Source organism: Rhinolophus hipposideros (assembly GCF_964194185.1).
Source record: "Rhinolophus hipposideros genome assembly, chromosome: 3".
Taxonomy (NCBI): Eukaryota; Metazoa; Chordata; class Mammalia; order Chiroptera; family Rhinolophidae; genus Rhinolophus; species Rhinolophus hipposideros.
In genome coordinates, this window is record NC_138049.1 from 15271420 (window position 1) to 15297478 (window position 26059).

The 26059-nt window shown below is 37.2% G+C and overlaps 2 protein-coding genes across 10 annotated transcripts in view; one reads left to right on the forward strand and one right to left on the reverse strand.

Moving 5' to 3' along the window:
* The window catches only part of KATNA1 (katanin catalytic subunit A1), a 34263-nt gene extending 33123 nt beyond the window's left edge, over window positions 1–1140 (forward strand). For all 8 annotated transcript variants that reach the window (XM_081031740.1, XM_081031747.1, XM_081031745.1 and 5 more), the window contains one exon: window positions 786–1140. In XM_081031740.1, the coding sequence (XP_080887866.1) occupies window positions 786–984 (199 nt within the window). In that variant the 3' untranslated portion in view covers window positions 985–1140. The remainder of the gene's footprint in view (window positions 1–785) is intronic.
* On the reverse strand, window positions 1134–21050 carry GINM1 (glycosylated integral membrane protein 1). Of its 2 annotated transcripts, none has more exons than XM_081031816.1 (8): window positions 20882–21050; window positions 16868–16927; window positions 16614–16710; window positions 11395–11546; window positions 10697–10853; window positions 10032–10162; window positions 8237–8400; window positions 1134–3181 (listed from the first exon to the last, which is right to left on the reverse strand). In XM_081031816.1, the coding sequence occupies exons 1-8, from the start codon at window positions 20996–20998 to the stop codon at window positions 3070–3072; spliced, it is 990 nt and encodes a 329-aa protein (XP_080887942.1). In that variant the 5' UTR covers window positions 20999–21050; the 3' UTR covers window positions 1134–3069. The 2 variants fall into 2 exon arrangements, with proteins under 2 accessions (XP_080887942.1, XP_080887943.1); XM_081031817.1 differs by lacking the exon at window positions 1134–3181 and adding an exon at window positions 5675–5757.
* Window positions 21051–26059: the final 5009 nt, after the last annotated feature.

The following is a 26059-nucleotide window of genomic DNA, read 5'->3' on the forward strand; positions in this document are numbered from 1 at the left end:
ATTTTGGAAGCATAGGTGGTTTTGTGGGTGTAAAATTATGAAGTGTTTATGCCAAATTAAGATAGAAGAATAAAGACACCCGTTATAGTCTACAGAGACAAGTTTTGGTTTTGTTAGTGTTAGCAGGTGCTGGAAGATAGTGGTGTGTCTTGCATGTTAGTGAGGAGTCTGCAGTTCATTTCAAAGCTACAAGTTTAAGAAGCTAATGTTAGAACAGGTGTAAAGTAGATAATCATCTTGGATTTGAAAAATTAATGTTGGTGTATTTGTTTAATATACTGTTATGTAGGAAATATTATTGTGAAATAAATCGATTTGGCATACCCAAGTAGAGTACAATCCCATTTTCAGTGAAAATGTCCTAAATGTGATAGGAACAGCAGTTGAAAGAAAAAAGACTGCCAATAATCCAGCCGATTCAAGTATGTTTTGTCCAAGTATTATCTCAGATTTTATTAGCAAGGTGCTTGACTGCATTTGTTTTCTCATGTGGTGAGTATGAGGATCAGTGATAATGTGTGTGTATATAAAGCAACTCTGTGTTGCTGTCTCTTTGCACAAATGGTGGCTGCAAATAAGGGTAAAACTTAGTGAAAGAGGTACTCGAATCTGAAGTTTCTCCTTTTAAAAAAACCACAACACTAAAATAGAAGGGGTAAAAGAGAAATCACCTAACTTGATCAGGTAGCATCTCCTACACATGTAGAAAATAAGTAATTTTCTAGCAACAGGTTTTTATTCAACCAAAATGCCACTTTTTTTTTTTTTTTTAATTTAAAACCTAGGGATGCGTCCTTGATGGCAATGAGAAGGCGTATTGAAGGTTTGACCCCGGAAGAAATCCGAAATCTTTCAAGAGAAGAAATGCACATGCCTACAACTATGGAGGATTTTGAAATGGCTTTAAAAAAGGTTTCTAAGTCAGTATCTGCTGCAGACATTGAAAGATACGAGAAATGGATATTTGAGTTTGGATCATGCTAAGTTCTCACATGTAAACTGTGAGAAATCTGCCTTAAGTGTTTGAATAATTAAATGTAGTATTTCATTGCACTGAGTGCTATATTTTTTTAAACTTTCATAATGGTAAGATTAAAAAAAAACTTATGATTCTGAATAAAGGCAATTTTTTAAAGCTCCAAGCAGCCTGTTTTACTTTAACATTACCTGGTTTCTTGGTTCACTGACCACAAATGTTGCAACACGAATGCTGTTACTTAATTTGGAAAACCATCTTTATCCACATTTCTCAGTATAGCATCTTCGTCTGTGGTTGCTCTTCCTTCTAGGGAGTAAGACTGGATCCAGCTTCTCGGCTGCTGGTTGAAAACTATAGATTCCTGAACATTTTTACACAAGTAGCCAATTGAAACATGAACCACGCCCAGTGTGCCTTCCTGCCTGCCTTCTGTTAACGGTAACTTCCATTTCCTGGGAGATCTTTAAAGACCCTCCATTTTATCTACATACAACCTTACCTGATTTTATTCTGCCTACGTAAGCGAGGCTGCACAACAGGCAAGTAGCTGTTTCTAAGTCTGTGCTGCTCACTGTACTCCAATGAAATGCACTGACCCATTCATTCAAGGATACTGAGCATAATTCGAATAATAGTTAATGGTATAAGTAAAAGTTAAATGAAATACGAGTTAATGGTATAAAATTTTAGGTAAGATTTCCATTTCTGATTGCTTGTAAAAAAACACAAAATTTATTGTATCATTCCAACCATCGAAAACAGAGCCTCAAGGAGATTGAGTGTCTTGCCATCGTCCCAAGTTCCACTGGTAAAGTGAAAAGGCAGGATAGGAATCTGCTGATTGCAGAGCCTCTAAGTGGCCGTGTTGCCTCCTACACTGTCCTCCTTGCTAGAATGTGTAAGCTTACGCTCAAGGGATAAGACTCTGTCATCGTGTGGAGTTAGAAGTGGTGACTTCTAGAAATTGAGAGAGCGAAGGAGGGCATAAAGAAATAGTGTTGATAGCTGGGTGACTTTAGGATCGAATTGTAAATTGCCATTATTCTATAACATGGAGATAGTACATTTCTCAGGGCTATTATTCCTTATTAAAAACAGCTAGGCAAAATGAAACATCACTCCTTCACTCTACTTACTTCCTGGCGTCCTTCCCCCATATCTATTTAGCCTGAATATAAAATGGTTTTAAAAACCAGTCATTGCTTAGTTGGACAATGTGTTTAAAATGATGGGTTGCAATAAAAAATTTTATTAATAAAACAGAAGAGAAAATATCACATGGAGTAAAGTATCGTATGTAATGGATCACACTGTAACATCATGTCACTATGGGTAATGGTTTAAAAAAAAAAGACCAAACACTGTTGGAGGGATAAATACACTCAGAACCATTGGAAAAGTACATTGTGACTCCATGATATAGATGGACTCATGAACTGACATAAGCCTTGTTTTAACCAGGGCATGTGAAAGGAATATTGTATAGAAGTAATTCTCACCTGGGCAAAGTTTTCATACCAAAAAGACTACTTTTTTCCTCCAAAAAAATTTTAATTTAGAGTGAGAACATGTCACTACTATTTTTAAATCCTGGTGCATTCAAGGTAAGTGGTCTTGGTACAGGACAAGCAAATCATGATATACTTCAGTGATTTTACACTGAGTCACATACTTAATATAAAGGCACATTTTACTGAATACAAAAATAAGTGTTAAGTTCTTGAGCTTTTAAATTAGAGTTTTATAAAGTGCTCTTCAGAAAGTCTTATATATTACAGTAATTAAGTGGATATAATTTCCTTAACAAAGGCACCTTGAAAAGTATTGGCACGTGGCATTGTGTCTTGCCTTTTTTTTTCTTTTTGGTAATTTCAAAGTTTCTTTACGTCTTTTTATTCCACTTTAAATTTTTCTTAACAATTCATCATCTAAATAGCAATCGCTGTTCGAGAATAAGGTGAACTTCAACCTATTAAAGCTCAAGTTTTAGGAGTTGAGCAATATCTGTACTGTGTAAACTGATTCTTATTTTCAAGTGGCGAATTTAGAGCCAATACACCAATGCAGAGTCCATGATTTGAGCTGATGTTTTAAATACATGTTTTATCTCCAAGGTTTTCCGCTGTTTTCTCAGGACCATCTGGATATAAGTTGATAGCTGTCACAGGTATAATGTTAACTTTATCCAACTGAAGAACTCCTCTGAAATACAAAAATTAAAATCAAACATGTCCTATTTATAGTTTGGCAGTAAGATGGGGCTACTTCTAGGTAATATATACCTGGGGTTAGGTGCTTTTGCTTCGTTTTATCTAGTTTATAATGGTTGTATAAACTCTCTGAGTCCAAAGTTCACGTTAAGCAAACTAACTGAGGGACTATGAAAGTCTAAGAGCAAGTTCCTTACCTGGTACTACAGAAAAGGACAGGGTAAATACAGATCTCCAAAGCGGAGAGTTAGAGCCCTAGATTTGTACAAGCTGGGCAAAAAGCTGACCCAAGCAGCTTCCTAACCAGTCCTCATTGCTGGAATGCAAACTTAGATCTTTAGACAGCATTTCTTTAGTTACTAAAGCCCCTGATGAAAGACATCTTTACACTGGATCCAAGACCCCGTGTTGCAAATTCCATGTTATATCAATCAAACCATCAACAGAAGTTAGTCATTTATAAAACTGAACAAGCTGACTGTAAAAAGTTCACAAGGGAGAAACCAAGAATCGCTATAACATCACTTAAAAAGAATAATGGGGATATGAGACAGTTGCTCCAACCAGCTATCAAATGTTTTATTAAAACTGCACTACTGGCCTAGAAATAGACAAATACATAAGTGGATGAAGAAAGTCCAGAAAGAAGACTAACGTATATGGGGATTTAGTTCATAACAAGGTAACATTCCAACTCAACGGGCAAGTTACTAACAATGGCCTGTGTTTAAAAAACAAAATCAGAACTCTAGCTTCAACTGTACTCAAAAGTGATGGTAAAACATAAAGTTTTAAGAAAACACGTAATTTTAAGATGGGAAAGGTCTACTTAGGAAAATTAAAAACCCTAGAAGCCATAAAGGAAAATCATGAATTGCTTTGACCACAAATTTAAAACTTCTGTATGACACAGAAAGCCATAAACAAGAGCAAAAGACAAATCGTAGTCTGAAATAAATTGTGTGTGTGTATAAATGGATGTATCACAAAGGAGCTTCCACATATGAATGATTACAAAAGGCAATACAATTGAAAAATGGGCACAGGTTGTAAGTAGGCATGTCACAGGAGAAACATACACAGCCAATTATCACAAAGATGCTGGACTTAGCTAGACCTAGACTAGCAAAGATGCTGTTAAGAAGAAAATGCAAATTAAAATGAGATTATACTTCTGTCTACACAGTAGCAAAGACAAAAAAGATGACCATCAGGTGTTGAGGAATTGTTAAATACATAAACCCTTTCACCGAGTAATTTCATTTTTAGGAATCTATTCTACATAAACACCCATGTGTAAACACCTATATATGCATTTAGGAATGTACACTACAGCATTATTGGAAATAACATGAAATTGGAAATGACCTAAATGTCTAATAGAGGAATGCTCATATTATGTCTTAACCACACTGGAACACTGTGCAGCCATAGAGAGAGTAAGTGACCTCTATATGTATTGACAGGAAAGATCTTAAGCCCCTGGTGCCCAAACTGCACTGAGCCCCCGTGGGGTGGCATGGCACCACAGAGGCACCACAGAGAATTTTAAAATTTCAAGGTTTCATGTGTAATACAAGCCTGAGTGCAGTTCACGGTTTCAACAACATTACAATGCACTACACATGCTTTTCAGTGAAGTCGTATCTTTGAAAAGTTGGATTTTGGGCAGTTACTCTGATACAAACGAAATATTGTGCAAAAACTAGAGTTGAACAGGCAATGAGGGTGGCAGTGTCCAATCAGATTCCAGGCTAGGAGTACTGTGCAGTGCCCTACAGGCACACGTATCCCATTAGGAAAGCTAGGAATTATACACAAATTTTATTTTCTTCCAATTTTTCTTCTGGCCTAGGTAGGGGCACCAGGAAAAAATTACTGGCACACTAAGAGTGCTATGAACCAAGAAAGTTTGGGAATCTCAGTCATAAGTGAATAAATCAATTCACAGGGCAGTTAAGAATCTAGATTGATAAATAATTATAATTATCTAGTATACATTTACATCAATACACAGAGTTTGGATAAAACATGTGCACCCAAACAGTCAAGGATTACCAATAAGAGTTGAGTGACAGGAAAATGAAGAGGTGCTTTCACTGAATTGCTTTCTACATTTCTGTACTGATGAAATCTTTTACTAACAGAAAGTATCCTCAGTACCACTGCCACTGATAAAGCATATTGCAAATTTGGTTTTGAATTTTACAATGCATCTTTTCCCAGAGAGGAGCCCATGACAAATAAAACATTTGGTACAAGAACACAAACATTTTACAACACTGTTTTCTATGCAGGTTTGCATAATAAAATTAAAAAAAAAAAATCTGATCTTCTTGGCAGCCAAAGGAAAAAGGAAGAAACTGTTAAGTTTCAGAATTTTCATTATCAGAAAGAAATGGAGAATGTGAATTCTTCACAGGAAACCCAAACTTAAAAGGTGGAAGGGGAACTCATATTTCTTTACTCTGCAGGTACTTTGCTTAGATTATGACTCTGATCTTTAATAATCTTCTAAGGGAGGCATTATTTCAATGTTAACAATGAAGAAATGGGAATTTCGAAGACCTTACAACAAGCAAGAAAAAAGCAAATGTTTAAATTGGGTCTTGTTTTCTATAAATCCTATGTTCTCTTCTACGTAATACAAATGTAATTTAGCTAAGCCAAAAATTGTGGTGATCTCTATTCTATTGATATTTACTTCTATTAAGACAATTAAATGATTAACTTGTAAAGATGCTAACAATAAATTCATTTTTAAATTTATAAAATAATTTCTTATGACAAAAAAAAAAAATGAAACTGTACAGAAGGGGAAAAAGTGAAAAGTCAATCTCTCTACCCCTGCTCTCATTCTCACTTATTAGAGAGAACTTATTTTCTTTTGACATTTGAGAAGTTTTCTATGCATTTATATACATATACACATAATACTTTTGTTTTACCCAAATGGGATCATACTGTTATGCAACCCCTCCTTCCCCATCTAATAGATTTTGGACTTCTTTCCACCTCAGCATGCATACCTCTTTCTTTTACAAGTTGCACAGAATCCCACTGCATGTGTGGACCATTATTTAGTTAAGTCCCCACTGGTACACATTTCAGAGGTTCCCTCTTTTGCTTTTGTTTTCTGTTATGAGCAAATCTGCAGTGAATATCCTCCTATTCTTTTAAAATTAACTTCATTTTAAATTAATACTTGGGGTTGGAAATGCATAGTGTAGCCCTCTTGTTTTGTTCTCCCTTATACACATTGCATTTTCCATTATAGATTTTTGTTTCCTTTCTCTCTCCAATGATTTAAAGTTCTTAGAGAGTAGAGTTTATGTTATTCACATTTGAATCCCCAAGATGAGTGTCGTGATCATAATAGGTACCAATAAATGTCTTCTGATTTTACTAAAGTTGGAAGATGGGCTAGGAAAAAAAAGATGTTATTTGCCCTCCCACTTGTTTTACCCTTCCTAATTTTTGTATTTTCTATTCTAAAATACAGTTAATAGAACCCAGAAAGAAATCCACACTTATATGGTCAGTTAATCTATGACAAAGGTGGCAAGAATATACAATGGGATAAAGACAGGCTCTTCAATAAATGGTGTTGGGAAAACTGGACAGACATATGCAAAAAAATGAAACTAGACTCCTTTCTTACACCACATACAAGAATAAACTCAAAATGGATTAAAGACTTAAATGAAAGACCTGAAACTATAAAATCGTAGAAGAAAACATAGGCAGTAAACTCTTTGATATTACCCTTAGAAATATTTTTTTAAATATGTCTCTTTGGGCAAGGGAAACAATAGGAAAGTCAACAAATGGGACTCCATCAAACCAAAAAGGTTTTGCACAGCAAAGGACACCATCAACAAAACGAAAAGAAAACCTATTGAATGGGAGAAGATATTCGCCAATGATACAACTGATGAGGTTAATATCTAAAATATGTAAAGACCTAATAGAACTTAACACCAAAAACAAACAAACAAACAAAGCGATTAAAAAACGGGCAGAGGATCTGAATAGACATTTCTCCAAATAGGACATACAAATGGCTAATAGACATATGAAAAGATGCTTAATGTCACTAACCATCAGAGAAATGCAAATTAAAACTACACTGAGATAACACCTCACACCTGTCAGAATGGGTATCATCAATAAATCAACATGTGTTGGTGAGGATGTGGAGAAAAGGGAACCCACGTGCACTGTTGGTGGGATTGCAAATGGGTGCAGCCACTATAGAAAACAGTTTGGAAGTTCCTCAAAAAATTAAAGCTAGAACTACCATATGACCCAGTAATCTCACTTCTGGGTATTTATCCAAAGAAATTCAAAACACTAATTCGAAAAGATATATGCACCCCTATGTTCACTGCAGCGCTATTTATAATAGACAAGGTATGAAAGCAGCCAAAGTGTCCACTGATAGACGACTGGATAAAGAAGATGTGGTACACATATACAATTATTGTTCGGAATGTTATTTGGCCATAAAAGAGAATGAAATCTTATCATTTGAGACAACATGGATGGCCCTTGAGAGTATTATACTAAATAAGTCAGAAAGAGAAATATAAATACCATATGATTTCATTTATATGTAGAATAAAAAAAAATAAATGAATAAAGAAAACAGAATCAAACTCATAGAGAACAAACTGATGGTTGCCAGATGGGAGGGGGGTTGGGAAGCTGGGTGAAAATGGTAAAGGGATTAAGAAGTACTAATTGGCAGTTACAAAATTAGTACTGACTAACTTTTTAAGTAAAGTACATCATTAGAAATATAGTCAATAATAACCAACTATGGTGTCAGCTGGGTACTAGACTTATTGGGGCGATAACCTTATAAGTTATATAAATGTCTAACCACAATGCTGTACACCTGAAACTAATACAATATTGACTGTCAATTGTAATTGAAAAATAAAAAAAATTCTAAGTAAAAAAATAAAAAGTGAAAAATAATACAGTAAATACAACGCAGTTTTTAAACATTAAAAATACTAATGTTTCAAAAAGAAATACTTACTTATATTCACAAACTGGGAAAAGCACCTTTAAGATGGTTATTACCACAGCTGCTCCTATAATTCCAACCACCATGACGTTCAGAAACATAAAGAACACTGGGAAAACACTGCTCCAGAACCTGCACAGGTCTTTTCTGAACGTTTCCATCCACTGACACATCACCTAAAAAAGGAGTTTTGATTAGATATGCAAGTTTCATTTGACCTCTAAGAAACTAAAAATTACGTTCTGATTTTGGGGTAATAATATTCTATATCTTGATTGTGGTGGTGGTTACACGGATGTCTACACTTGTCAAATCTCATCTGTTTTAATAGATGCATTTAAAAAAGTTTTTTACAATTTTAAAAATTACATTCTAACAATACAGAGGTAGAAATATTACTAACCTTAACAATTATTTATATTCTTATCTAACTATAAACCAAGTGCAAATAATTGCTAACTAATAAGAGGTAGGCGAGGCCACTTTACACAAAATGGGCCAGAGTGAACTATGTGTTTCCAGTAATTGGAGGACAAGAAATGGAGAGAAAGACAAACACAGAATTAGCTCTTGGAACACATGGGGAGTTTACTGCGTATAAAAATGTTTCTACATTTAAAGGGTGAGAGAAGCAGCAGCAATGATGGTCTGGGCTTTAAAGACTGTCTGTCCTGAGGCGATCTATCTCTCAGCGAAGTGGGGTAGGAAGCGTGAGGGTGCTAGAGCTTAGGCAGCAGTGAGTGACCTGGGTTTCTTTGGCAACCCCAAACAAGTAATCCCCATTTTCAGTGAGTACTTCTGCCAAGAATCATCTCTAGATTCTAACCACAGACCCTGCTCCTTTCAATGGAAATTATGCTGAACAAAAGACCTAGCTAATATATACGGAGATAGCACGATACCCTCTCTGTACTAGGGTTTCCGGGCGGGAACTCCTGCCCGTTCTCAGAATTTTTTTGCTTTCCTCTTCCCAAATCCCAAGATATAAACTCTTTGCTGTGCTCCACGATGAATCATTTCCACAAAGTGAAGGCTGACGCTACCAACCACCTGGGTTCAAGGAGCCGATTTTCCCGATTTCCCGACCAACTTTTCTTGGGATTTGGGAATGGGAATGGGAAAAAAATTCCCGAGAATGGGCGAGAATTCCCGCCTGGAAACCCTACTCTGAACCCTTAATATTTCCCAGCCAGCAGTATAATGTCATTCGTAATATGTGAGTACTTAGCAGGTGCCAATGCGTATTTACATTTGTACCCATCTTATTTATTAATCCTTACACCACCACATGAAATAGGCTCTACTTTATCGCCTACATGGGTGTCCCATTGTGCAGATAAAGAAAAAGGCCAGGAATTGCCCTAGATCATAACTGGTAAGTGGCAGAACCAGAATCCAAACCTAGGCAGTCTGACTCCAGAAAGTACACTCCTAACCAAGCGTGCTTAGTCACCGCCCAAGATCTGACAGCACCGTGTGTGCAAGGTAGTCAAAGAATAAACAGGAGTCAAAGAATAAACAGACACACGGGGATATGAGAAAGCCTTAGGAACTGAAAATCCCCAACAAAATGAAATCCAGTGCCTTGATAATCATTATCTGACTATATTACTACTAAATGTAACTTGAAAAGGAAAACAGGATTACCTAAAAATATCCCATTAAAACAGTGATGAGTTCATTATTAAGGATATCTCATGGTTCCAATCTGCATGGCTGCCACCTCATTTTAAATGCTAGTATCTCTTCACTTCACCATAACCATTAATGCCTGTAATATAAAGATAATCCTAAATACCTGATTTACCTTATATGAAGATGGAGGCTCTGCTCTGAGAGGAGTTTCAGGTAATTTGCCAGGTAAAGCGTCTTCATCTACAGTGGTTTCCACATTCCTGATGAGATACTGGCTGGTGGTCTGCAATGAACTGACACTTTCTATTGAGGAGGAAGAGCCAAGTTACCAAAATGCTGGGGTCTCTCCCACGAGTCCTAAGATTACTAGACTAATAACATTTAGGATAGTAAGAACATAAATCTTTCCATGGAAGAAAAAAAATAAACCTATTTAATTATTCAGATTTAAATGCCAGAAAGGAGTCATAAACTAAGACAGTTAAAAGGGAACTACAGCAGGTATGATTCTGTCACATAACAAGTCAGTTTTAAAAGTTCTATGACTTCTTCTCCCTTTAAATGAACCTAAATGAACGATATTCTTATGTATTTTGTGATCATTCCCCAGAGTAAGAGTTGGTAATTGCAGCAAAATGTTGCTTTGCAATCAGCAATGATCACATTCTATTAAGAGTTAAAATAGATTCCTAAAGTCCTCAAATGGGTATGTAAAGTAATACATGCTAAACAGCATTTTTGAAAGAACCTCATTCCAAATATATTACTTAAGATTAAAAAGCTACCAACTAAAGAAATAATTTCCTTCCTACTTTAAATAATGGTCTTTTAAAGTACCTTTTTTGGAGAGATTGGGAAGAGTAAATAAAATGTCATCATCTCGGGAAATGGAGTACAGCATGCTTTCTTCCAAAGGGAGCGTGTACTTTGAATGCCTGAGTATTCCCTGGTTCTTAACTAAAATATCAATTTCAGTAACATCCTTTTGTTGAGCCTATAAAAAAATAATAAGCAATTACTCTTTAAATAATGGTACAATCCCATAAGAATTTAAAACTGAACTTTCCTTGCTGATTTCTATCACTAAAAAATATGTATTCATATAATTCCTCTTTATTCCCCACTCCCACTTTGAAGCATTTAATTTGCAACCTTAATCATATTCCTGTGTGCTGTAGCACTCACTTTAAGCTTGCTCTCAGTTCCATTTCATTTTCTTAGGCTTAGCCAGAAGAAATGGTATCAGAGCTATGAACCAAATTTAATCTCTTCGCCCACTTACTCTATTTAATGATGTTCGTATCATTTTAAAGCAATATAAACATGTACGAATGTGATCTTTTCTTAAAAATCAACACTTCAAATGCTAAATAAATGCTAAAACAAGTAAAAAACTTCTGAATGGTTGGATACAGGCAACATTAGAGTACCTTTCTTCCTTATGAAGTCAGTAATAAATAATAAAATAATTGAACACATGCATAATACCTAACACAAATCTTCATAATTCCCAATTAATAAGCATATTATCTTACTTGTTTTCCATCAATCTCTACTACCTCTTCTTGAATGACAATTAGCTGCAAACTGGAACCAGATGTCATAGGCCACTCATGAACTAAAATCCTTACACTGACAATTCCAAAATATTCTTTTTCCTCCAAATTTTCCAGATTTTCATTCTTCACTATAAAAAAAAAGTAGTGACAGCTTTGAACAAAAAATGACACCATATCTGTTACTGAATTTGATTATTTTGATGACATTTACATTAAACAAGACAGTTGTAAACCAGTTTCTTAGGCTTTCTTCATCTCTGACCTCACTGATATTTCAGATTTATGAAAACGACGATGACAACTTGACAAATCACTACAATGCTTATAGTCACTTGAAAAGGGAAAACTGCTTGATGGTCTTTGGATTTTGTATGAAACACTATACTGGTAAAGTGTAGTGTTTCCTATTCTTTTACACAGATTGTCAATGAGGAACCAACATGGCTTCACTATGAAATTCACAGACCAGAAGACAGAGTCAATGCCATGTTTTAGCAAAGTAAGCATGTTCATCCATCCATTCATTTATTCACAAAATCCAGTGACAGAAGGGGAAAGGATTGATCAAAAAACTCAGTATCCTTATTGTATGGAGAAGGCAGGAATGGGTAGGATTCGCTATGGCCAGGTTCCGGCCAGGTTCCTCGAGCTAAGAAGCTCCCAGCCCAGCCCCATGGAGATGGGGTGTGGCACTTGCACATGGTTTATAGAGCTCATGGCTACTCTACTAACGCAGGAAGTGCTATCGAAAAAGATAAATCAACAGATACTCATGAAATTGCCACAAAAGGAGCATTTAGTTTCTATCCCTCAAAGGTTATCATCTGAGGATTATTTGCCAAAAAGCAACCCAGATGGATATTCTGAGTGCAGACCCAGTGGTTTAAATTGATTCTGTATCTTTACAGGCCTATTCCTTTATCTGGAATGCTCTCTACATCTTATTCTCCTTAAGTACATTTTTAAAATGAACTCCAACTTAGGTAGTTCTAGCTAACCGTATCCCCACAATGCTGAGTTTATGCCCTTTTTTCTTTGTTTTTTTTTTTTAAAGCATTAATCTTCTTGCAGTGTAGCTTGGTTTGTAAACCTGAGTCCTCGACTAGCTGAGTTCCTTGGGAGCATGCATCAAGTTTATTGTTCTATAGCTTTTGTTGAACAGTGATTCCATCTGGAATTATAAACACATACTTTAAAATAAATATGCCCTCATAAATTGTCAATAATGTTCAAACACCTGGTCTGGTGGTTCTAAATTCTAACTGTGCATCAGAAACCACCAGGGGACAGTATAGATGCCAGGGCCTCACCTCAATCTTAATAATAAAATCTCTAGGGGGTACTGACCAACTTTTGTTAATTTGTTAAACAGGTAGACATTTCTGTTGAGAACCAAGTGATCTAACCTTTTAGCTCAATCTAAGTTTTCACAAAACTCTTCCTTGACTTTGCTATTTATTAATAAATCCGCTCTTCTTCAAGTTACCAAGGACAAAAGTTACTACGTAAGTTACCTTTAACTTCTTCACCCTCAGTCTTTGAATCCAGTCAGTTGCTTCTTTTGGGCCATTTCAGCTCCAAAGCATCTTATACTTACATTTGCCCTTTCCATCTATCTACCTCCCCACCCAGCATCCAGCTCACAGCTCATTAATTGCTTACTAGTAAACGAGTTACCTAACTATTCCCTCTTTCTTTAGTCCCTCCCCTTTAAACCATTCACACAACAATGCCAGGTTAATCTTACCATAATATATTTTGATTATACAGCCTCCTTGCTCAAACACTTTCTGTGGCATTCCTACGGCTTTTTAGTAATTCTCTGAATGTTCCTTCTTCTTCAGGCTCCTTATGGTAACCCTTGGGGCTCCTCTCTCTCTCTCATCTGCCTAACCCCCCTCATATCCTCCACGGCTCATAACTGTGCAACTCCCCCTCTCTCATGGTCCATCTCAGAGTTTTCATTGCCTGTTATAACCTATCGGTCTCCCTTGTGAAACAGTGGGCTCCTCGTCCGATTATCTGTGTGCCCAAAAGCTAGTACACTAAGGCGCAAGAGAGTCGATGGATGAGAAAATTCAGTCAGATAAAGTACATCAAAGTGGTGATTCTTCAACCCCCAAATCTGGTACCCATGCTGTAGAATAAAATTAAATTAAAAACAACAAAATCCCTTCATGTTCTTACTTCCCCTACTGTGGAAGGCAGCTTTCAAAAATGGCCCTCAATGATCTCTGCCTCGTGGTATTCATGCCCTTGGGTAATTCCCTCTCATTAAATGTGGGCTGGACCTAGTGACTTGTTTCTAACAAACAGAATACAGCAAAAGTGATGGAATGTCACTTCTATGATTAGATTATAAGAGACTAGACTTCTGTCTTGCTATACTCTCTAAAGTTTATGCAAGTAATGGGTTCAAGAAAATGGATGATAAAATGGAGAATTTCACCAGATAACTATAGGCCATTAAGAAAAAAAAAAAATGAAATAGAAGTCCCAGAAGTAAAGTCTAATAAATGAGATTAACTAATTAGACTGACGATAAATTTGTGTGATAGAAGGATAGAAAGAAAAAAGGATAGGAAAGAAAAACCAGAAAAGAGTGTCACATATACATGGAAGCCTGTGAAAGGGTCAAAAATGTGTAAATAAAAAGCAAGAAGGGAATAAGAGAGCATGGGGAAGTAGCATTTGTTGAAAAGATAATGGCTAAAAACTTCCCCAAACGGACAAAAAACATTAAAGTCACAGACTAAAGAACCCCACACCTGGGCATATCAGAGTAAAGCTACTGAAAATCTAAGACAAAGAGAAAAAAAATCTTAAAAACAACCAGAATTAAAAAACAAATAAACAGAAAAGTAATGTATTATCCTCCATGGAGCAATGACACACACTGATTCTCAACAGAAACTGCAGAAGTGAGAATACGATGGAAACTAGTCTTTGAGGTGCTGCTACCCTATGTTTCCAAACCCAGTAAAAGTATCCTTCTAACAGGAAGGCATAGTAAAGATGTTTTCAGACAAACAAAAGCTCAGATAATTCATTGCTAACAAATCTACACTAAAAAATTGTAAGGGGAATGCTTTAAGCAGAGGGAAAATGACGCCAGAGGGGAACACAGATTCAGGACGGAATGCAGAGTGAAGGCAAGGGTTACTGTGAGGGTAAACATAAATGAATTACCGACCTATAGGAAACAATAAGAATAATGAGGTTGCATAGGGTTTCAGAATACAGAGAGTTAAAATGCATGACAATAACAACACAAAACCAGAAAGGGGATAAATAGAGTTTAAATGTTCTAAGGTTCTTGCATTGTTTGGAAAATGACAAAGGTGCTAGTTTATTTATTGATTGATTTATTTTGGTAACTTAAAAAAATTATTTTTTCAGTTACAGTTGACATTCAATATTATTTTAGTTTCAGGTGTACAGCAAAGTGGTTAGACATTTATGTGATTTATGCAGTGATCCCCCTGCCTAGTCTAGTCCCCACCTGGCACTATGCATAGTTGTTCCAACGTTATTGACTATGTTCTCTACTATGCTGCATGTTACATCCCAAAGACTATTTTGTAACTGCCAGTTTGTATCACTTAATCCCTTCTCCTTTTTCACCCAGCTCCCAAAGACCCCTCTCCTCTGGCAACCAACGGTTTGTTCTCTGTAGCTATATGGACCTCAAAGGTAATCTAAAAAAACCCAACAAGGTAAAGGAAAATCATAGAAAATAAATAAACAAATAACCCAGAGGAGGGAAAAACGGAGAAGAAAAAGGAACACAGAATAGGTGGGACACAAACAGGAAACGAATAATTAAGATGAAGACTTAAATCCAGATATATCAATGATTACATTAATGTAAATAAATTAAAATTCCAACTAAAAATCAGATTGACAGACTGAATTAAAAATAAAAGCCCACAAGTATATGCAGCTTATAAGATATTCACTTTAACTGTAAAGACCCAAAATACTGGGAAAAAAAAAGGAAACATACCATGCAACAATCCACTTCCCTCCCCTCTGCCCAGCCAAAAAGCAGTTATTGCTAAAATAATATAGATAAAGCTGATTTTAAGGTAAGAACATCACCAGACATAAAGAAGGTAACATTATAATGATAAAAGAGTCTACCAGGAAGACAGACAAAAATAGTTCGAAATCTGTACGGATTTGGTATTATTGTATCAAAATAAAGCAAAAGTTGATGAAACTGAAAGGAGAATAGACAAATCTACACAGTGGAGATTTTAACATATTATTCTCAGTTATAGATAGAGTAAGCAAACAAACAAGAAAATCAGTAAGTCCATAAGATTGAACAACATGATTAATAAATTTGACCTGACATAAATAGAACATCATATCCAACTAATTATGTATTTTGCTTTCTTTTCAAGTACATGTGGAAAGCAATATTTACTAAAACTGACCATATGCTAAGCCATAAAGCAAATCTCTAATTTCGAAGGGTTAAAATTGTACACAGTATATCTCTGATGATGGAGGTGGAATCAGTAAAACAAAGTCCCAAAATGTTTGGAAATTGAACAGTATACTTGTAAATGACCCATTGGACAAGAAAATATCACAACAAATAATTAGAAAATACTACTAATTTATAACAAATGAAGCATAGGATACAAGTGCTAGAGAAAATTTTACTGCCTTAAATGCACATATTTAAATAGGTAATAAGAATACTATACATATTTCTCGTATTCTTTATTTCATTCAAATAATATGGTACATTCCAATGTAATATAGTTGCTTGTCTTTAAACAACTCAAGATTGTTAAAAGTTAAAAAGAAAAATGTTACACAGGCATAGGAGTAGAAGCAAGAGGCAAACTAGAGAATCAGACAATTCATTTTTTCTTTTTTACAACTGTGACAAGCACTTCCCCAGGATTTTGCCTCTTGCTTGTAAATCTCTTGTGTTCTATCTCTTTGCACAGTCTTACATGGATATCAACCTACTAGAAACGCAGTTCCATCAACGCCAACCTCATGAAAGAGAAAATGTGAGTATGTCAGAAATAACCAATGGGAAGCAGAAATAGTTTTAGACACACTCGTAATGATTTAATTATTAAAGTGGAAATATGTAACATCCAACAATTGTGTTTTACTAAGTTAGTATTATTAAAAAAAGAACAATTATGAAATAATTTAGCTTTACTCACCTATCAACGTCTGACAGCTTATTCGGGTTACACCACTATTTACTGGGAAGTCATTTACATAGACCTGTCCACTCTGATAGGTTATGTTAAGAAGAACCTTAAAATAAAGCAGCATATACGTTATGGTTTATAAATGACAAACTCTTCATATCAAAAATACATTATCTAACTAAATTAGATGTGCAGGTAAAAATAAAATAGGCTGCATAATACTTAGCTAGGTATTATGTTAAAAACAATCAAAGGACACAAACCTGTTCTTCAGTTACCTCCCCATCATCATTCAGGGTAGTTACATTAATTCTAATGCTGTCCTGCAAAACAAATATATAAATTGAATAGGTATAAATTTCACGAATTGAAAATAATTCAGTTCTTTCTGTTCCCCTCAATTATATTTATTGTATAATCACTGATGACAGTAAAAGAACGTTTTTAAAAACCCATCATTTTCACTTTTACAGCCTTTTCTAGGCCCTTATTCACAATTCCAGTTTTTCTTTTTCTATATACTTTTTCCATTTAATTATTAAATACATCACATATGAGAATATAATATGCAAATCTAGTTTAAAAGAGTAATACTCATGTACCTACTACCTAGGTTAAAACCTAGAATATCATTCACACCTTAGAAGTCCCCTGCCATGACCCTCTCTGTCCTATTCTCTTCCCTCCCCTTAGAAAGAATCCCTATGCTGTCTTCCAAGTCAATCTTTTTTTGCTTTTCTTTATAGTTTTACTACCTGTGTATCTCTCTCTAAATATATTGCTTAGTTTTATCTGTTTCTGAGATTTATATAAATGGGATAATATTGTATTCTTCTAAAATGTTTATCTAAAACTGTTGATACATGCAGATGTAAACATTTATTTACAGCATAATATTCCATCAAATGATTACAAATTTACTTATTTGTTCCACTACCATCGGACATTTGAATTGTTCCCAACTTTTTGTTTTCATAAACAAAGTTGCTCTAACCCTTCTTAAACTGTCCCCTACTGCCTGAGGACAAGTATGTGCAGTGCACAACCAGTTTTAGTGCCTCCCAAGATATACTCAAAAGTGGTCTACGCCAATATTTAAGTTCACTGATGACATGCTTTCTATAAAGAAGCAATTTTTCTAAGAAGTATTCACCACTGGTCACAGGAATTGCAACTTGTCATTTGTAAATCAAATTCTTCTCTAAGTTTATTCATATTGTTATCCCAGAATACAAACAATTACTCCTCTCAAAATACTTTTCCCTTGGGGTAGTCTGAACTTTGAAAATAGTAAAGTTATTCATAAACATCAAAATAATATACAAGTATACTTCTTAGTACTGTGACTATTCCCAATACTTTATATATTTCCAACAAATGAGAGACTAAGACTGAAGTGATTTTATAAAGTTGAGTTGATTCCAACAGAGGAACAGGATTCTAACTTGTAAGGCCCATATCATACATGTAAGCTGACTTTGGTACACTTCCCAACTCCCATAGGGGCGCAGGCAGCTTTCGAACTAATGATTCCTCAAAACCAGCCTGGCTTTCTCCTAGCCCACTCAAATCTAGAATTAACCTAGAAACAATATACTCATCTCTAATAAGCCATCAAGTTAGTGGCTATATTGTTTTGTTTACAAATTTCAGCCCAAAGTTCCTCTTTCCAACTAGAGAATCTGTTCATTGTAGACTATTGTTCTTCTATTAATAACAGCCCAGACGGAGATAACCCTCCAATGATGGTTTCTAAGAAAACTTTTTATAGTTTCTTCCTTTCAGTAATAAACATACACTATATTAATAATTTACTACACTTACATATATTACTTGCCTAGTAGAATACAGGGTTTGTAAGCGACAATTAAAAATATAGCATGCTATATTTTCTAGAGAATCAAATTCAATTCTCTTTGGCCCTTCTGTATGTTTTCATTTTAGAAGAGACCAATCCCTTACTGCCTCCTGACCGGAAGTTCAGAGTTAGGTCATATTTGTTTCTCTTCCTGAGAACCTGACTGAACTGGAAGTTCAGGTTTATGAGCCAAGGTGGTGTATACTGAGAAAGTCGGTGGCAGAACTGAAATTTCTCCCCATCCAATTTCAACCCTTCATTCACAAGATGCCTATCTGGGACACAGTAGTTTCCTAAGGACCAAGGTAACAGACAATTTAACATAAATGAATAAGCCTGAAGAAAATCTATGAAATAAATATTAACACGTAAGAAAATAAGTCTCCTCTGGATGCCTCTCTTTGGTGACCAGGCATTTTAAGGAGAAGAAAGTATTATAAAAATTTTTATTATTTTACAATCTGTATAACCTCAACTTCTGAAAACTGCATACATAAACAACAACGAAAGATGTTTATAATCCAGTAAATCTGAATCATTGAGGAGAAATAAGGAAAATTTTCCAGACTTCAACAAGCTTTCTTACATTTAGATCAGGATGGATATAAAAAAATGAACAGATGAACAGATATGTAATAAAGCAAGTATATATAATAGAACCTTAACTGTAGTCTAAGTTTGCACTATTCAATATGGTACCCACAAATCACATGTGGGTTTCCATTCAAATTAATTAAAATTAAGTCAAAAATTTTAAATTCAGTTTTTTAGTGTTGCTGGCCACACTTTAAATTCACAATAACAGTAGTCCAGTGGCTTCTGTCATGGAAAGAACAGACAATACACCATCACTGCACAAGTGACTAGAATGAATGTTTTGTACATTTGAAAGTTTTCACTTTAAATAAAACATTGAAAAAGTTTAGGTCAACAGGCTTCAGCTTCCCATATAAACGTTTCCAAGGAATGAGATTCTCCTTCCAACTGCTCAGCATTCATTTAATCTATGAAATTGAATTTAGATCTGAACTTCCCAAAAGTGGAATGAAGGGGTAAGAAGGGAGAATTGAAATGATGAACTCACTAAGAGCTCCTAGCGCGATGTATTTTTTGTTTGCAGTCAAAATGCATTTTTCTGATTAGAGGGACAGACTCAAATGTCTTTTGGGTTCACAAGTGACTATAATGCATCTTTAAATTTGGAAAGAGGGAAAACAATGTTTTATTTGAACTTTAGGAATTATTTCATTTTTATTTGGTCTCTTGGTGCTTGCCCATCACATCACAGTGATATTTTTGACCAGTTCCAACTGTGGTCCACGTAAAAGTTCAGATGTACGTGGTTTTAGGGCTTGTATTGTTGTGGCTTCTTGGAATGCTCCATCAGAACTGAAACATATATGCTGTTATTTCTGTACCCAGGGAGTGTAATGTCATAACTCTATAAAAAATTGAAAGTAAAAAGTGACATTTATAGTGTCACTCATCCCTGAATTTAGAGTATTCAAGTCTTGACTAGTAGGAAAAGGTGTCCTTCTATTCTGGGAAAGCTTGCATTTTAAAATCTTCAAACTTTTCCCTACTATACATTCGACTGATGAAAGGCAAACACTAGTTTAGGTCAGAACGACTCCACGGCCAAAAAAAAAAAAAAAAAAAAAAGGTAAGAACCAGCCACCCTAAGTACAAGGATGCAGTGGTTCTCAAATATTAGGCGACCCCCAGTATCATCCGGAGGGCTTGCTGAAACAGACTGCTGGGCCCCCACCCCAGAGCGTCGGATTAGTCGATTTCTAACAGATTCCTCGGGGATCCTGGTGCGGCTGGTTCCCCCACGCTCGAAGAGCCAAAGGGACGACGCTGGGCTAGGCGTTGGGTCTTCATCGCTCCTTCCGTGGTCCCCTCGCCCCGGCGCGCACCCCGGAGCCCTGCACGCCGGGGGAAGGCGGTCCTTCCCGCGGCCGCCGGCCGGAGCAGACAGTGGCCTGGAATCGCTCTCACGCTCTCTCCCTGAGCAAATGCCACATCTCCCGAGCACAGAAACACTGCCTTGCCCCCGTGCCCGGTTCTACTCCAGGAGGGGCCATTACAAAGGCTGAGGTCACTTAGTGACCTCGTACTTTCGACGGCAAGACCCCGTTCGGGTGGCAACAGTGTGGTCTGCGGTAAGAATCTCTAAGTTTCGTGGCAACAGGCTTACCAACGCGCCGCAAGCCCCCTTCCGTTCCCCCCTTCCACAGCGCCCCCATTGCCTTGGGTGCCCTTCCCCACTCCTCCTTTGGAGGCCCGGACCCCAGCCCATGGCCTGCCGGCCGGAGGTCAACACGTCGATGGAGATGCCGCGGCTCTCCGGCCCCAGCCTCCCCGGAGGGTCGGGACCGAGCAGTAGCCGAGCCATGCCCGCCCTGCCCTGCCCTACCTTCGGGGCTCGGGGCGGCGGCGGCTCAGGGGTGCCAGTCTTCAGCCAGCCGGCGGCCGGCAGCGCCGCGATCAGGAGAAGCCGGAGGGCGAGCAGCGACACCCGAACGCCCTCCATCTTGGACTGGCCAGGAGCAGCGGGCGGCAGTACCGGGAAGGCCCGACCGGACCGCGGGGCGGGCCCAGGGCGGGCGGTTCATGGGGGCGGGGCCTGGCGGGCGGGGCGGGGCCTGGCGGGCGGGGCGGGCCTCGGAAGGCTCCGGGAGCGGCGCACCGCGCACGCGCGCCGCCGCACCGGGTCGACCGGCGGCATCAAGTCAAAAAAGGTGCGACTTCTTGGTTAGACCGATGCTCGGGGTTGGAGAGGATTTCCCCACCTAAAGGAGAGTAAGATTTTTCGTTGTCATTATTCTAAAATTAGTAATATACTCTATATACACATAGCTATATTTATGCGTATATGCATTTAGCTGTTCTGTAAAATGAAAATAATGGTAGTATATCGGAACACTATTGCACATTAAAAATAAGATGTATCATGTTTACCGGGGAAATTTTATTAAATCGGTAGTTCTTACCCCGTGCTGTCCATGGGAATTGCCTGGACAGTTTTAAAATTTACTGACGGGGGTTTTCCGGGGCACAGAATTTCCGATTTAATTACATAGTTTGGGCTGCGGCTCTGGCATTGGTAATTTTTAAAGTTCCCCAAGTAATTTATTGTGCCAGGGTTGAGGATCAACCACGCATTAAATGTTCAACATTCAGCAGATCACTGGGGATGGCTTGGGAATAACACTGTCAACTGGAAGGCAGTCCACCTGGGCTCTGTCTTGGTGTAGAATTAACCCCTGGTCGTCGGCAGAATGTAATTTATGAGACTCAACAAGAGTAAGATTTATTGAGAAAAGAGAAAAGATTTATTGAAAGTTACAGAGAGAGGGAGAGAGAGAGAGAGAGAGAGAGAGAGAGAGAGAGAGAGAGAGAGACTGAGACTGGCAAAAGTTTAACCAGGGCAGAGTCCCGTAGGGGACAGTGCATCAGTGAGGAGTGCTGGGGTTTTATATTTTACCATGCAGGATGTAGGGTGCTTGTCAGCTTGCAGGGGCGCTGCTGTTACAATTGTCTTCTCATGGGAACTGTTCTGTTCCCATCTATGATAGACATTAGCTTGCAGGGGGTTGCTGTTGGACTGGGAACCGTTCTGTTCCCATCTATGATGGGTGATTGTTAGTTTGTAGGGGGTTGCCGTTGCAGTTGGGAACTATTTTGTTCCCACGTATGATGAATGTAAGGTGCTTGTCAGCCTGCAGGTGCTGTGCTGACCAGGGGAGTCAGAGCCAAGCGGTTAAGCGGTTAATGTTTAGCTCGGTCCTGTTTAGCTCACAAGCTCACTCCTGTTAACGCCTTGCCTGTCCCATCCTGCCAGCTCACAAGACCACTCCCATTAACTCTTTACTTGTCTCATCAGGCTCTAGGGGCCTTTCTAGTCAGTTTCTTAATCTACGAAATGAAGATGATAGACTTCTTTTCCCCCTTTCAAATTAAAAAAAAATTATGAAACCATCTAAAAAGCAGAGAATGCCAAGAAAGTCAGGCATTTCAGATTAACCGAATTGCATATCGATTGAGAAGAATCTGGAGACGTTGCCATTCAGGCAGTATAAGAAACAGTCTTTTTTTAAAAATAAAACTTTTGATATGAAAAAGAACACAAATCTGGTTCTCTCTTAGCCCCTCTTCCACGTTTATCAACCTCTCTCTTCATGCCTGCTTTTTAAGCTAAACTACAACATCTTTGGCCAAAATCTTTGTAGCATAAACTACAAAATTGTTCAACTAACTCCTGGCCTCTATAATACACTCAACAACATTATTATAACAACTTGCAAGCCCCACCCACTCTCAGGTTCCAAGTGCAATCATTGGCCTTTTCACTATTTTAGACTGTTGGGATTAAAAACGAATTTAGAGGTTAGGACACATAAAATAGTGGATCTGTATAATTTGAACTAGTGGTATATGCCTAAGGTTCCAAAGTGTGTGTGTGTGTGTGTGTGTGTGTGTATACACATATATATTCATATATGTGTGTATATATATATATGAAAAAGTAGTCGGGGAAGGTAAGATAGTCTGTATTTCCCAAAAGAGCCTACTCATTAGTCTGCCCATCTATCATTCTTTCAGTTGTCTGCCTTCTTGGCTAGCTCTGAGCGCCCAGAGGGCAGTGGCCAAACGTTAAAGTATGAAGCCTGCTAGAGCAGAGGTTTGTTGGATAAATAATGTCTAAGTAGTTGACATTATTTAATAATGAACAATTGTACTATTTTTTATGACATGGTTCTCCTTAGGACACTGTTTTGCTGTATCCAAGCACAAGTACTGTGGGATTTCTCATTAAAATGTCCCATAATTTGAAAAAAAAAACACTATATCTACTACAATTCTGATGAATTATAACAAAACTTTAAACAAGACTTAGTGGGGTTCCATTCACTTATCATCTGTTGGAAGACTCAGCTTGATATACTCAGCCTTCACATTAATCTGCAAACCAAAAAAAAGAATTAAGTTGGCAAATAAATCCATCAATGTGAATACAAGGTCTGACAATTAAGTTCATGAACTTGTTTTCAATGATGTTGCTAACATTTTTTGATATCAGAGGGATTATTCATTATGAATTTGTGCCAACTGGACAAACAGTTAACCAAGTTTACTCTTTGAAGTGCTGAAAAGTCTGTGTGAAAAGTTAGACGACCTGAACTTTTTGCCAACAACTCATGGCTCTTGCATCACGACAATGCACCAGCTCACATGGCTCTGTCTGTGAGGGAGTTTTTAGCCAGTAAACAAATAACTGTATAGGAACCCCTTCCCCACTCACCTGATCTGGCCCCCAATGGCTTCTTTCTTTACCTGAAGATAAAGGAAATATTGAAAGGAAGACATTTTGATGACATTTAGGACATCAAGGGTAATACGACGACAGCTCGTCATATTATTTATGGCCATGCCAGAAAAAGTTCCAAAATTGCTTTGAAGGGTGAACTAGGCGCTAGCATTGGTGCATAGCTTCCCAAGGGGAGTACTTCAAAGGTGACTGTAGTGATATTCAGCAATGAGGTATGTAGCACTTTTTCTAGGATGAGTTTGCGAACTTAATTGTCTGACCATGTATGGTGTGAACTTTGATGTTCTTTTGAGTGGACTCATGTCAACTTGATTTCTTTAATTGTGAAACCCAGCCAAAAGAGTTCCAGTGTATTTCTGTGCATATTAGATGCTTTATGTTCTTTGAAGATAACCTTCCATATAGCAGAAGATATTCTAAAAAATTTTAATACCATAGAAAACATAGAAAACAAAGTATGTAAGATGTATAAAAAAATACCACTTTATTTTCACACCAAATAGTACTGTGTGACTCCAAACTTTGATATATTTTCTTTTTCAGCAACTGATTTCATTATTGTTTTCATCATTCTCACAATCAAAACTTGAATTCCTCTTTTTCTACAATTCATGACCAGGCTTGACACCAAAGGGAAATCTGAGACATAATCTGTCTCTGTTTCTGATTTCTGGGAGAAAGTGAGTAACTGCAGTTCTATCACAAACAGTCTACTCCATTATTTTCCAGAATTACTCAATTATGTTTTTTCAAACATCCTGAGGACCCCCTAGGAGGTGACAAAAGGAGAACAAGAAAGATATTCCTTTTACGTTTCCAAAGCCATTCACAATTTTTACCTCATTTTTCTTCCATTATATTTTAAAACTGCTTTTACTGTAACCTTGTCTGTGTATTTAGAAATGAATTTCATAAAAACCACAATGAGATACCACCTCACCCCAGTCAGAATGGCTATCATCAACAAGACAAACAGTAACAAGCGTTGGAGAGGCTGTGGAGAAAAAGGAACCCTCATGCACTGTTGGTGGGAGTGCAGACTGGTGCAGCCGCTATGGAAGGCAGTGTGGAGGTTCCTCAAGAAATTACGAATAGAATTACCATATGACCCAGCAATCGCTCTCCTGGGTATCTACCCCAAAAATATAAAAGCATTTCTGTATAGAGACACGTGTACTCCAATGTTCATTGCAGCTTTGTTTACGGTGGCCAAGACATGGAAACAACAAAAATGTCCTTCGATAGATGAATGGATAAAGAAGTTGTGGTACATATACACAATGGAATACTATTCGGCGTTAAGGAAAGATGATATAGGAGCATTTGTGACAACATGGATGGATCTTGAGAATATAATGCTAAGCGAAATTAAGTCAGACAGAAAAAGCAGAGAGCCATATAATTTCACTGCTATGTTGTATATAAACCAAAAAGAACAAAAGAACAAGAGAAACAAATGAGAAACAAAAACTCACAGACACAGACAATAGTTTAGTGGTTACCAGAGGGTCAGGGCGGCGGTGATAGATGAGGGCAAAGGGGATCAAATATATGGTGATGGAAGGAGAACTGACTGGGTGGGGAACACACAATGTGATTTATAGATGATGTAATACAGAATTGTACACCTGAAATTATGTAATTTCATTAACAATTGTCACCCCAATAAACTTTAATTTAAAAAAAAATGAATTTCATTATACGTGTAATGAGTAATACTTCTGTTATGAAGAATAACTCATAGAAATATCATTATAGCAGCCAGCATTTATTGTTATATGCTTTATGTATATTATTTAAGCCTCAGAGAAACCTAGTAACACGGTTATAATTTACAATCCCATCTTCTATGTAAAAAATAGAGGTTTATAGAGATTAAGCTTTTTGCTCTGAGTCACAGCACAGTAAGTGATGGCGCCATGGTTCTTAACCCTGGCATTCTGAATTAACACCTTGTATTGGTGCATAATAAAGGTAAAACAAAAAATAGTAAAAGCCATAATTTAGTTGGATTTTACAGAGTATTACAAAACCTTCCATTGACTTTATAAAGACATGGTCTGGGGTGAGAGAAATGGAGAAACAGAGAAGTGGAGGAGATCTTTGCCTCCTTCTTTACCACAACTGGAGCCAGAGGGCTGCCGGGCCCAGAGAAAGCGCCTGTGCGTGGCTCCCGCAGCTTGTTAGTTCCAGTAACCTTAGGGCTGAAAGCGTGAAGAGATAAGAGATCTGTGCCCAAAGGTGTTAAAAAGTATACTGTAC

Excerpts from the sequence above, each read along its gene's own strand:
- GINM1 (XM_081031816.1), bottom strand. The coding sequence starts at position 20,998 with ATGGAGGGCGTTCGGGTGTCGCTGCTCGCCCTCCGGCTTCTCCTGATC. Across the intron at positions 16,711-16,867 it reads GGGAGGTAACTGAAGAACAG|GTTCTTCTTAACATAACCTA; the intron begins GTTTGTGTCCTT and ends CTTTATTTTAAG. Across the intron at positions 3,182-8,236 it reads TTCCCAGTTTGTGAATATAA|AGGAGTTCTTCAGTTGGATA; the intron begins GTAAGTATTTCT and ends TTTGTATTTCAG.